The sequence below is a fragment of the Nothobranchius furzeri genome, chromosome 19, assembly GCF_043380555.1.
Source record: "Nothobranchius furzeri strain GRZ-AD chromosome 19, NfurGRZ-RIMD1, whole genome shotgun sequence".
Taxonomy (NCBI): domain Eukaryota; kingdom Metazoa; phylum Chordata; class Actinopteri; order Cyprinodontiformes; family Nothobranchiidae; genus Nothobranchius; species Nothobranchius furzeri.
The window spans coordinates 1,946,641-1,960,848 of NC_091759.1; the positions used below are offsets into that span (position 1 = coordinate 1,946,641).

A 14,208-nucleotide genomic window follows, 5' to 3' on the forward strand; every position below is an offset into this window, starting at 1 on the left:
CTCCAAATCCACAAAGCACATGTGGATTGGTTGGGCAAACTCCCATGCCCCCTCCATCACCCTTGCAAGGGTATAGAGCTGGTCCACAGTTCCACGGCCAGGACGAAAACCACATTGCTCCTCCTCTATCTGAGATTCAACTATCGATCGGACCCTCCTCTCCAGTACCTTGGAGTAGACCTTTCCAGGGAGGCTGAGGAGTGTGATCCCCCTATAGTTGGAACACACCCTCAGGTCACCCTTCTTAAAGATGGGGACCACCACCCCGGTCTGCCACTCCCTAGGAACTGCCCCCGATGACCACGCAATGTTGTAGAGACGTGTCAACCATGACAGCCCTACAACATCCATAGCCTTGAGATACCCAGGACGAACCTCATCCGCCCCTGGGGCTCCGCCGCTGTGTAGTTGTTTGACTACCTCAGCAACTTCTGCCCCCGAGATCGGACAGTCCATCCCCAGGCCTCCCAGCTCTGGTTCCTCCTCGGAATGCGCATTGGTGGGATTGAGGAGCTCCTCAAAGTATTCCTTCCACCGTCCGACTATAGCCTCAGTTGACGTCAGCAGCTCCCCATCCCCACTGTAAACAGTGTGAGCGAGTTGCTGCCTTCCTCTCCTGAGGCGCCGTACAGTTTGCCAGAACCTCTTTGGAGCCGATCGATAGTCTTTCTCCATGGCCTCACCAAACTCCTCCCACGCCCGAGATTTTGCCTCGGCAACTGCCACTGCTGCACCCCGCTTGGCTATCCGGTACCTGTCTGCTGCCTCCGGAGACCCACAGACCAGCCACGCCCTGTAGGCCTCCTTCTTCAGCCTGACGGCTCCCCGAACCTCTGGTGTCCACCAGCGGGTACGGGGGTTGCCACCACGACTGGCACCGGCCACCTTACGACCACAGCTAGCAACAGCCGCCTCGACAATCGCAGAGTGGAACAAGGCCCACTCGGACTCAATGTCCCCCACTGCTCTCGGGACGTGGTCAAAGCTCTGCCGGAGGTGGGAGTTGAAGACCGTCTTGACAGGTTCTTCTGCCAGGCGTTCCCAGCAGACCCTCACTATGCGTTTGGGTCTGCCAGGTCTACGCGGCATGTTCCCTTGCCATCTGATCCAACTCACCACCAGGTGGTGATCAGTTGACAGCTCCGCCCCTCTCTTCACTCGGGTGTCCAAAACATACGGCCGCAGGTCAGATGATACGACCACAAAATCTATCATCGACCTGTGACCTAGGCTGCCCTGGTACCAAGTGTACCGGTGGGCATCCTTATGTTCGAACATGGTGTTCGTTATGGCCAAACTGCGGCTTGCACAGAAGTCCAATAACAAAACACCGCTCGAGTTCAGATTAGGTGGGCCGTTCCTCCCAATCACACCCCTCCAGGTCAAGCTGTCATTGCCCACGTGAGCATTGAAGTCCCCCAGCAGGACAATGGAGTCCCCTGATGGAGCACTATCTAGCACTCGTCCCAGGGACTCCAAAAAGGGTGAGTACTCTGAACTGATATTTGGCCCATAAGCACAAACAACAGTCAGGACCCGTTCCCCGACCCGAAGGCGCAAGGAAGCTACCCTCTTGTCCCCCGGGGTAAACCCCAACACACAGGCAGAGAGTCTCGGGGCTAACAAAAAGCCAACCCCAGCCCTCCGCCTCTCACCCGGAGCAACTCCAGCAAAGTAGAGTGTCCAGCCCCTCTCCAGGTCTCGGGTTCCAGAGCCAATGCAATGTGTCGAGGTGAGTCCGACTATATCTAGCCGGTACCGCTCAACCTCTGCCACAAGCTCCGGCTCCTTCCCCGCCAGCGAGGTGACGTTCCATGTCCCAAAAACTAGTTTTCTTGTCCGGGGATTGGACCGCCAAGGCTCCCGCCTTGGTCTGCCACCCGATTCGCATTGCACCGGACCCTTCATGTTCCTCCTGCGGGTGGTGGGTCCACAGTTGGACGAGCCCATGTATCCGGTTCGGGCTGGGCCCGGCCGGGCCCCATGGGCGAAAGCCTGGCCACCAGGCGCTCGCTCATGGGCCCCAACCCCAGGCCTGGCTCCAGGGTGGGACCCCGGTAACCCTCCGGGCCGGGTACTCCGACTCTTCGTTTTAACCGCCATGAAAGATCCTTCGAACCGTTCTTTGTCTCACCCTTCACCTAAGACCAATTTGTCATGGGAGACCCTACCAGGGGCACTAAGTGCCCCAGACAATATAGCTCCTAGGATCATTAGGGCACTCAAACTCCTCCACCACGATAAGGTGACGGTTCAAGGAGGAGTTTTCACACCGTGACAACCCTAATACGGACCATTTTAGATTAGGTTACATTTCCTTTATTCCCAGATTATGTAGTTTGTAGCACTTATTATAATGTTGTAGAAAATTTCTGGCCAATCCACGTGATCGGTATCGGTGATCGGTATCGGTGATCAGCATTCTTTTATATCGGTATCGGTGATCGGCAGCAAAAAACCTGATCGGTGAATCCCTACAGTAAAGTGTTATAAAAGAAGGCACGGCAATTTTTAACCTTTTTTAAATGTGTAAACATTATGTTTAGATAGTACTGCAATAAAAAAAAGTGCTGCAATAATATCATACACCGCAATATTAAGCCACCCTGAATCACCGCAGGGGGAATTCCTCAACCGCGACAGCCCTATTATACAGTTTAAAAAAAATTTTATTCTCATAGTCTAACTACCCGAAAACTCACATTTTATGGGTAATCCTGTAGATTTAATCTAAGATTCTAGCCAGGACTCCTTCTGTAGCTAGCTTCGCACCTTTGCTGCAATTCACCACTAAAGCCGTTTTTACAAAACAATGCCGTCAAGGTGGCGGCATCAGGGACTCCTAGGTCATTTTTAAGTGGCCAGACAGTGACGGTAATATGGCGCAATCGTGTCCTTTTTATAAAAGATTAGGCGATGGCGGCATAAAGAGGTTATAGGGGTAGTCTCTGCCCTGCTGCAGACTTTCTGTTTATCTTGGACATAGCTTACATTTTAATGAGAAAAAAGTCGCGATCATTACGTTTTTTGAACAAGCCGCTCATAAAGTTGTCTATCCCCATCAGTCCCTGTGCAGCCTCTGATATTCTGAGCTCTAGCTCTAAAAGAAAGACGCTCTAGTTTGCCAACTCAGCTGATTTTGTTCAAAAAGCAAAACCCATTGCCCATGTTTACTTTCATTTTCAATATATTTGCCGGCCGGAGCTCGGCATTAACTCTGCATGTCATCATAACACCTCCCTCTGGTGCGCCATGACACAATAGCCGTTCGTAAGGCAGACCATTACCGCAATATTACTACCAGGCGAGGCAGAATGAATGCCGTGAAATTAGTGCAACACCATGCCGACATGGCGTGTTTATAAAACACACCATTGCAGTAATGTTACGCTGATTTGCCGGCATGGTGCGTCTTGTAAAAGGCTCAAAGCTTTACGTAAATACCAATGCAATGTCAAGAAAAACATAAAATGTTTGCATGACTAGCTGTGAAATTTTCTGATTGGAGTTGTTTTAAGTCTGCAGACTAGCCATCAGCTATTTCTATGAACTGAGGTTATTAAAAAACATCAACAGATAAGATTTGTTTCCACCTTTTTTTTGTTAAGATGCAAAGTCTTTTAGATTAGTTTCTAAAATTAACAATTAACAATTAAACAACAATTAACAATAAAAAAAATGAACAATATCTTCTCAAACTTCATAGAAAAAAATAGCTAGTAATATGGAATATATGTATGGAGTTATATTAGTGTCAAAAAGAAAAAAAAAACAAAAGCAAGTCAGAGGAAACACAAAATACTAACTTTATGTATATATAATAATAATAATAATAATAATAATAATAATAATAACATGTATTTCTAAGCTAAATGTTGGCAAAAGTCAAACAACACTCATTTATTCCAGGACATGAAGTTTATTTTACAACTGAGGTGTGATTCAGAATAACTGTGTTAAATGACAAAACCTGGAAATTGCTCATTGGAGAACAAATATTCTTAAGCTTATATACAATCAAAAGCATCACATCAGATGCCAGTAACTTCATTTCATGTAAACCACATTGAGGGACCCACTCTTTATTGAACAAAAAAAAAAACATTTGGTCCAACAATATTTTGTAGCTTTGTACATTCCCCCCAAATTGGTCAAAAAATACAGTAAAAATACACACAGTACAAATAATACTGAACTTTAAAGAGCAAGATATGCTGACATACATGTACTTTTTATTTATTCATACAATAAGTTTTAAACTTCATTAGCTTTACAAGTGTAGCTTCATAAAATTGGTGGCCTACTCACGCAAATACTGTACATGTTGGGAGAAAAATGATAAGAACTTATATTTTACTTGGAAAAATTAAATAAATGTTTTGAAATATTGTGGTGTGATGGCAAAAAAACATTATAGTCAGTCTTTAAATTCTCATTAGAAAAATTAAAACAAAGAAGTCTTTAAAAATTCAATTATTTGATCAGTTTGTACTTATTAAAAGTGCAGAAAGTACCTTAAAACTTAAAACACTAGCTTTACCTAAATTTTCATGACTACATGTTTTCAAACTTTGTTAAACAAGAACACCAATTTAGTCATGGTGTTTGAAAATGTATCAGCCACAATACACTCACTGCTTTACATGAAAACATGCACCAACTGCTAGATGAGAAATATGCATATTGTGTTGAGATATATTTATCCTTTAAAACTTATTCAGAAGTAGTGATCAAAATAAGATCAGTTTTATAACAACAGATGGACTTTTTCTAAAGGCTCAGATAAATTGCAGTGCATTGAAGAAGAAACAATCAGTCAGTGACTATGTAGTGCCGTGTGTGTTGCACCAATCTTGCTGAACCATATCAGTAAATTCAACTTTCAAATGAGGCTTAGAGTCTCTATAGTGCAAACTCTTGTCCTTCACATCAAACTGAATAATTAGAGTAAAAGGTGTTAAAGCTCCTTGGGTTTCCATCTGTTCGTAATACAGTCGTGGCACTATCTGCATTTGACAGATCGAAACTTTGGCCGAATCCCATTTGCTATTGTTACCCCAGGTGCAACTCCTGAATTCAAAGTCAAAGCATTTAAATTGTTTACAAAATGAGACACCCCATCAGGAAGTCAGTAAACATATATTGTTGCATGTTCTTCATGTTTAAATAACCCCAATGTCAACCCACCCACATATCCTGTGTAACAACTAGCTTGAAATACATTTGTTAAAGGCGATTTAATGTGATTCCAAAAGTAATAATTTCAGTTATAAATTATAAAAGAACATCATACAATGTTTCAGTTTCTTTCACTAACAGATGTCTGCTGAAAACATATATAATGTTAAAAAAAATCCTAATTTGAAAAGCCATGCAGCTCTACCTGTTTGCCCTCCCCCTACACCGCCAAAGAGATTGTAACATTTTTAATCCTTTGCATGAACTTGCAAAGCGTAAAGAGTAAAGAAAATGGGTACATTGGGATTCGGCCTTAGCATTTTTGTGAAACAGTTATCTGTCATGCCATCACTGGTTTCACTGTTTGTCAAGTTCTTTCACAAAGAAGAGATGGTCCTCTGGTGACTTTCCGTGTGTTTTGCAAAGATGCAATTTGATTGCATGTTTGCTCACAAATGTTCGATTGCACAGCTTGCACTGATATATTGAGCCAGTGTCTTCTTCAATAAGACCGGATGAAGCAAAGGTTTTGTCCTCTATTCGGCTGACTGCCTGCTGCTCTAGTAAGTCTATAGAAAGCTTCGAGAGGTCCTTTAGGGTGAACCCAAGGTGGGACTCCAAATGGTTTATGTAGGATGAAGGAGTCCTGAACTGGGAGGCACAGTCACTGCACAAAAACAGAGGTTGCCCAGAGTCAATATTTTTGAGAAACTTTGTGCTCCCGGTCCTCTTTAACTGGTATTTCACATTGGCCAGCCAATGTGAGATGGTGGTCATGGAGAGACCCGTGAATTTACAGATGTGGACTCGTTCTTGTGGTCCCAAGTCACTAATGACAAACTTCCCATCAACAGTTTCACGAAGACTTGACACAAATTGCGCCTGGAGAATCAGAAGGTGCTGTGGATTCCAATTTGACTGGCGGCCTTTCCTTCTTTGGATGGAGGACAGCTCTTCCATACTGTCCTCAAAAGTATAGCCATCAATGTCAGATTTCTCTGAGATGGACGATGGTGTTGTAGACTTTGGTGTCAAACGGCCAGTCAGATTCTTCACCATGTCTGATATATCCATCAAAGCATTCTCTCTAAGAGGTGGAGTTGATGACTGAGAGAACTCTTTGAATGCTGGTTTACTGCTGTTTATGTTATTTGGTATGGTAGGAGTAGCCTTAGCTGAACTGCTGTTTTTGGATTTTGTTAAATCAATGGGCTGATCGTTGTCATCATTTTGATACTGACTCCCAGGGTCTCCTTGTTTACTCTCAGTGGTGTTGCTCATCTTATAAAGCATCGAGAAGGGGTCCGTGGAGGCTGTGGCCACTTTTGAAGCTTTCCCCAAGTGATTGTTCAAGACAGACTGCAAAGCACTCAGAGGGCTGACAAGTAGTTGCTCGGGCGAGTGATCAGTGATGATTCTTAGGTTATGGCAGCCATTGCTAACAGTTTTCTGTGGTGATTCACACTCACTTTTTATCTTCACGTCAACTGTAGTTTCTGTTGGCTCTCTTTTACTTTTTGGATCAACCTGAAACTCAGTTGCAAGGCTTTTATCAACTTTTGAGAGGTTTCCTGGATTTGGTGAAGTCTCTCTGTCCTTAGAATGTGGCACAGGAGACTTTGCAGATCTGCATTTCATCTCAGCTGGTTTTTCCTCTTTGTCATTGTTTACCGAGTTATTTCGTGTCACTTTTTCCACTAGCTCCTCCATGGCCAACACATTACTCTTGTGACTGAGAGGCGAAGAGGGACTATTTGGTGAATGGATCAGAGAGCCTAAATCGGAAGATAATACCTTTAAATTGGTGTTGCTGAACAAAGGCTGAATTGATGCACAAGAGGACAAAGTAGACTTCAAAGATCCATGGAGTTGATATGCCGCATGGATGCTGGGGTATCCTCCCCAGGTTGGTGCTCCTGTTTGGGCTTTGCTGATTGCACTTGAAACTGTATTCTCCAAAGACTTAAGAATGTCTAGGCCACCTTTAGGTGTCTCTTCTAAGTCGTCTTCAGTAAGATATTGGTAAGACCTGGTCTTACCAGGTTTATCAGCTTTTTCAGAAGGGTCTTCTTTTTCCTCTTTAATTTTCTTTTCTGGTTCTCTTATTTCTATCTTATCTTCATCTGTCTCGTTACCTTGTATTTCCTCCTGTTTCTCTTCAGGGCTGGAGGGCTGCAATGGGGAGTCAAGCTGTGACTTACCATTGGGTGCAGGGAGTCGCGTGGTTGTAGGAGGCAAGGGAATTGACTGAATTTTCTCTTCAATTATAGGATCCAAAACTAACTGCTTACCCTTTTTAGAGGCTGAATTAGTGACTTTAAGAAAATGTCCTGTGACCATCATGTGGGCTGTCAGTTGTTGCAAAGTGTCATGTGAACTGCCACATTCCATGCATTTTAGGATTTGTGCCTTTCGGGCCTCAAACTGCCAGGTATAACTGGCACCATTCTGGTAACCATATCGATTGTTAGGAGTAACATAGGGATTAGACACTTTTTGGTCTTTAGGAGACTCTCCCAGGAATATGCCGGATGAGACAGACTCTGGTGAGCTTGGAGACATCAACTCCTGAAACACTCTTTTTTTGGCTGGCGGCATCAGTTTAGAAGTGAGGGCTGGCATTGGTTCTTTTAGAGGCACTTTCTGATAGTGTTTTGTTTTGATCATGTGAACACTTAGATCTTGCAAGGATTCAAAAGAGTGGCCACAATACATGCATTTGAGAACTTTCTGGGCATCTTCTTTGCCTTCCATCTCCAGAAGAGAACGCTTGCGTGGTTTGGACCACTTCTTGCTTCGATCATCCTCCGTATCCTTGTTGTCATCACGGTAGTGGCCTGTCTCATTCATATGAACAGTCAGCCCAACCAAGGTATCATAGGCTGCACTGCAGTCCTTGCACCGAAACTTGCTGGCTCCGGTAAACACCGGGCCATATAGTTTATTGTTTTGCCTGTAAAGCTGGACAGTGCTGAAAAGGCTTGGCTCAGGAAGGAGTTGGTATGGAGTATGTTGTAGAGTTTTAGCCAAAGCTGCCTGATGCCAGTCATAGGCCAGTCCTCCAGTGCTGCCAGAGCTGATCACACTATTACTGTTGCTAGACACAGTCTTTGCAGTAGCGCTGCTGGTGCTAATGTTAGTGGTAACTGGGATGTCATTGTTGCTACTTCTGTTCTTCAAATGAGTGTTGCCTGAACCATGGCTGTTCAGGAATCCATTGCTCCCTTTGTGATGACTACCACCGCCTTTACTAGATGCTATCGTGTTCCCTTGTTTACTTTTAAGCATATCAAGAGCGATGCTGGACCAAGAAGCATCCGAGATCAAATTTGCATAGACGGCTTTCATTTTTGTCAGACTGTCCTGCAGCGAGAGGCCATTGATAGACTCTTTGCTTTCATGAAGCTTGTCTTCTAGCCTCTCTTGATCGCTGAAGGAAGAGGTGGTCTTAACGTCCACCAGTGGATCGCTGGTGGTGCTGAGAGGAGAAGCGTACCCAGCATCTGGGTTGGTACCATTGCTGAGGGGAGAGTTTTGGTTGCTGTAATGATCTCTTGCATCCTCTTCATCATTGAAGAGATAGTCTGCATCCTGACCATCAAGGGAAAGGCCATCATCCTGCAGATGTTCCTCCTCATCAGTTTTGTCCACTTTAAATTCGTCCTCAGGTCCATAAGCTGAAAAACAAGATGAGACAGAGATGAAAAAGCAGTTATTTATTTATTTTAAAATTCATATAAATCCACGATGAAATTAAACCAAGCCGGTGTTAAGTATGGGTTTTCTTTTATGCTAAATAATAAGTTTATCATTTTGAGAATAAAACCTTCAATATTTGTTTACAGGAAACTGACTTGCCGGAAAAACTTAGTCTCGAGTTCTATTTTTGAAGCATTACAAACACAAGTTTGTTTCTGACTTTGATTTTCTCCATTCTTCCAATTCCTACACACAGTGGATTAACAAGTAAGAGATAGTGGAGCAAAATGCCAGCTGCATCAGCCCTGCCAAGCCACGGTTGGCTGGAGTAGACTTGGCATCGGCTGTGGAAGTCCTCACAGCGTGATGTTCCGAAATGGCCAGTGGACACAAGAAGGCGTGTTGATACTGCCTGTGCTCCTTGTGTTCTTGCCATTTTAAAAGAATAAAAAAATTGTAGCATTAACGGCTAGCTTTATTTAAATGCATCTGTGCACAATTTTTACAAACAAAAAAATGAGTTTCAGTGGTCTTAAGTAAAAATGAACAAAATAAGACGAGGCTTCAAGAATGACCTTGGAGGTAGATCACACGAAGGTAAGGAAAAGGGAATGATACAGCACATCCCTCGTAAGATTTTTGTCTGAGGTGCCAGAATCAGTCTCTAGTGAGAAGGCAGATGTGCCGTCAACTTCAAAGAAAATTTAGAGCTCTATCTCATAATCACAATGGACACAATGCCTGATGTTTGTGAGGTACCAGTAACTTCTGGGAGAAGCTGGAGGTCTACGTGTGAAAGCTTGATCATTCATCCAGGAGATTGCTCCAAATCCATGCAGGTTTAGTTCCTAACTGTAGGGTAGACATTACGCATCGACCTCTGTTATTTAGAGATTTTGTCACAAAATGAACTTATTTTAACTTCTCGCCAAAGCAGCTGTAATTCTTTCAGCTTGTATCGTCATCCCCGCCCCTCCCTGTTGAAATGAATTCAGAAGTGAGCCAATTCGAAGTCAATGTGGGAAGAGTAAAGACAAAACAGCCTCACTGACAAAGTGAAAGAAATCTGACGGCATTAAACTCACACACACACACACACACACACACACACACACACACACACACACACACACACACACACACACACACACACGGACAGCGCACCAACACTTAAGTCTACTGTTTTCCTCGCCATCCTCTGTATGTAGCCTTGACAGGCATCAGTGTCAGGAGTGTGTAAGTGTCAGCCCAAGGTGTCAGTGTCCACACAAACAAGCCCGAGAAGTGTTGGGAAGGGGGGGGGGGGGGGGGGGGGGTAACAACAACAAACACAAGTCAGCCATTTTTATTTCCACCCCTGCTCCAGCCTCCTCCTTCACCATCTGTGTCGGAGAAGCTGCGGGTGCCACCGCCAGCTAATAAGGCAATCAGAGATGGAAAAGATGCTGACACGGCGGCTTTCAAGCGTCACTCAGAACAAAAGAGGAAGCAAAGGAGGAGGGAGAGAGAGAGAGAAAGAAGGATGGGGAGGGGATTAAAATAGGAGGCTGGGGGGGTGGTGGAAGGGGGAGCAAAGTGTCTGTTGTGGTTGTCAGTCAAAAACGTAAGCCCACTTTGTGCTTTCAGGGAGGATAGGCAAAAGAGAGGAAGTTCTGAAAAGAGAGGGAAAAAGATGTTTAGCCATATGAACAAGAGGTGTGTGTGTGAGTGTGTGTGTGAGAGAGAGAGAGAGAGAGAGAGAGAGAGAGAGAGAGAGAGAGAGAGAGAGAGAGAGAGAGAGAGAGAGAGAGAGAGAGAGAGAGAGAGAGAGAGAGAGAGAGAGAGAGAGAGAGAGAGAGAGAGAGAGAGAGAGAGAGAGAGAGAGAGAGAGAGAGAGAGAGAGAGAGAGAGAGAGAGAGAGAGAGACCCGTTGATTTAACGGCTCCAAGGAAATATTAAGAAAAAACATTTCTGCAATAATGAAATTTCTGCCGTTTGTGCTAAGTGTGTGTTTTTGGTGTGGCAGATTTGTTGTGTGTGTGTGTGTGTGTGTGTGTGTGCGTGTGTGTGCGTGTGTGCGTGTGCGCTCTTAAGTGTCACAGTGTGTCAGGTGCAAGCAGAGAGGCAGTGTGGCTGGTAGAGGGAGGGAAAGCGAAGCCATCTGTGTCTGGGAAGGAGCCTGTCACTATTGTTGTGCCCAGCGTCCAGGATTTCCTGCTGCAGACAGGTGCCACCGCAGTAGGACATCCCAGCGCCACACACTCACACGTGCAACGGCAGAACATGCTCACCTTTCACGCTACATCCCTCCCCAAAGGGAGAACAATGTCCGTGTGTGGGTCACAGTTGACATAAACAAATATTTCCTTTGGATCAAAGTTCGTGTGATGTTAAAAGATCAAATTTTAAAGCACCTTAAAGGACAACTTAAAATGCCAGTCTTGGACAACTTAAAGCAGTCAACCCAACTTCTCCGTCCCCTACACGTGCTTTGTCCTTAAAGCCGTTTTCATTTATTCATGTTGTCTCAGAGAAGAGGGCAATCCCCGTTCTCATTTGCAGTGCTAATGTCCAATTCCAGCAGCTTTCACCCCGCTGATTTACCCTTCGCGCCGAGCGCCGCATCTGCAGCGGGGCGGCTAGACGAGGCTCCCTCACAACGTTTAGCGGCCCTTCAAAGCGGGAGCTCCAACGTGGCAGTCTTATTTCTCTCTCCCGTTTCGCTTTGTCACCGGTCCCTCCATTCCCTGCCACTCACCTCTGATGGCGTTGGACAGGCCTGATCAGTGTGTGTCATTGACCTGTACGGCGCGCATGAGTGTGTGCGTGTTGTTACATAGAGAAGGCTGTAAATAAAATGACATTATTATTTCCTCTGTCCTATCATGTAGAAAAGCCAATTATGGTAATGCTCAGTATGTCAGGCGATATCTGTCTCTCCCCGCTCGCCCCTTCATTCGGCTCATTCTTGGTCCCCCTTTTCAAGAAGCAGAAGTTGTGGCTCTGGCTTCATTGGACATGACACACTCTTTGGGCTCTCTGTGGTGCACATTGGGGTAAACTGGTACAACCCCCAGTTGTCTACAATTGGTTGAATCAAATAAGCTTGAAGACAACTCAAATTATCTTCACAGACCAATTAGTTTCAAGCCTTGGTATGAATTATCTACACACCAATAAAACAACCCTAACCCTATAGGGAATATTTGTTGCTTGGTTCAATAAAGCAGTCCCCATACTGTTTTGCATTGCTGCCACATTGCAACGCAGGGGTGAGCATTGCTGCAGATGCCCTTTTATTAGCCATAATTTAATCCCCAGCCTTCTTGACTAGACATCTAAAAGCCTACCTAATAGCAACCCCTCCCCTAACCCACATAGAATAGTCCACCATATGGCACAATAGCTCCGGGCCTTCTTGGGACTTATATGTGGAACAAATCTACCTTAGTTTCCACAGCCCTTTTGAATTTGATAAAACAGCCTGGTCCTGTAATATGCAACTGTATAAGCTGTGAAATATCTTTAGTATACGTTAGTATAAAATAGGGCTGGGGGTAAACGATTATTTTTAAAACGATTATTCTGACGATTATTTTATCGAATAGTCGACTATTCTAATGACTATTTAGAAAATTAATCTAATGATTATTTTTCTATTGCACAATTAACAAAAGCCAGAAAATCTCAAATAAATTGATAAATTCTTACTGTAAGAGAATAAACACTACAGGCCTTCCATTTTGTATAACACTGCTTTTATTGTGTTGCGGTTGGTTATGTTCTGGTGACGTGTAGAACTTGGGAGTGCAGGCTGCTGCCTGAGAGGTGGTAGAAGATGGAGTGTCTCCATGCTGCTTTGTTTTGGTCACTTATGTGCGTGAGGCGAGTGGTGTTACGGGTTAAACCAAACTCAGGTGATATTTTACACTAAACCGAAAACCCACAACACTCTAAATGTAATAAAAGGGAGATCTACACCACAAAAAAGATGAACTCTAAACCAAAACGTAACAGCTTATCCCAACGCAAGAAGCTGTTAGCGAAGATGCTAACAGTAGCTTTACCAACATTAAGTTCAAGTTACCAAGTTTAAATAAACCAAAAACACCCAGCAGCAAACAGACCAGCACGGAGGAGAGACTGCTACCACCAAAACAGCTCTCCTAATGTCTGAAAGAAGCTCCTTAATGAAGGGAGAAACGCTCCCGGTGATTTTCTACATCTGCGATAGACACGAAGAAGCGCATCTGACCCCGGAAGTTGTTGTCCGTTGCCGGGAGACGAAGGGGCAAAACAGGAAAATAATCTAGTAGTGGACGGACGTTGTTCCGGGTCTTCGGTATTTGGCGGAGATGTTAGTGAAGGCGGAGAAGAGGGCGAACTAGAGGAAAAACAGGCAGATTCCTCCTCTATTTACAAACTCCTGGGGATGCAACAAGTGGGCGCGGTGCGTCGACTTCCGGATCTGACGTCGACAAATTTTTAGAATCGAGCCGTCGACTTCGTCGAGGCTTCGCTACAGCCCTAGTATAAAATGAAAATAAATCATTATATTTGCTTATCCTTTACATAAGTTTAAAGCTTTAAAATATGTAAGACCTATATTTGCTTCTGCACTTTGTTGAATAAAGGAAACGGATTGTTTGGCTGAAAATCTCACATATAGGTCACTCAGCAAGGTTGGTAAGCATCTAGGGTTGTCACGATACTAAAATTTCAAACTCGATTCGATACTTGAAAAAAAACTCGATGCTCGATTTCGATACTATTTAAAAACACCAATTTATTGAACAAGTTTATTCAAAACATAACATTCCTCAATTTATATTGCAAAAACTAAATGTTAAGAATTAAGTGTATAAAGTGCTTAAACCTTTCAAGTATCAGCATTTTTTAAAACGTGCATACAAGAACTGGCGAAAGTTAACACTTTAAATCATGAATTGTCTCACTATATATACACTATTTGCAGAGTGATGTTTTGCTGCTTCAACTCTGTTTAAGGTGCATTTTTGTCATAAGATGTAATGCCATATGTTTTGTTCTGTACTTTTGAACAACTCTGTTGGTCAATAAAGGGAGAAAACGAATTTCTCCACAGTAGGACAAAGGTACATCTACCGGTAATCTTAATAAAAACAGATTGGCGCACGGCAGTGACGTCATTAAAAGCGCTGGTTAATTAGCCGCGGCTAGTCTGTTCACGCCTAGAAATCCCAGGCTCGCTCCAAACGAACAGGGGAATCACGTTAATGATTGCTAACAAAAATTTTCGACATGAAGATGTTTTGGTGCAGATAATGTCTTATTTCGAGGCTGCACCATGGGTGCCCGTCCGCACCCGTTATA

General features: G+C 44.0%; 1 protein-coding gene and 1 long non-coding RNA gene across 2 annotated transcripts in view; one reads left to right on the plus strand and one right to left on the minus strand.

The window, feature by feature from the left end:
• LOC139064260 (uncharacterized) overlaps nt 1-14,208 on the plus strand; it is a 95,508-nt gene that overhangs the window by 78,778 nt on the left and 2,522 nt on the right. The gene's annotated exons all lie outside the window — the stretch shown is intronic.
• The window catches only part of LOC107394695 (teashirt homolog 1), a 47,052-nt gene continuing 35,501 nt past the window's right edge, over nt 2,658-14,208 (minus strand). Inside the window, exon 2 of the mRNA XM_070547437.1 lies at nt 2,658-8,855. Within this exon, the coding sequence (XP_070403538.1) occupies nt 5,536-8,855 (3,320 nt within the window). The 3' untranslated portion in view covers nt 2,658-5,535. The remainder of the gene's footprint in view (nt 8,856-14,208) is intronic.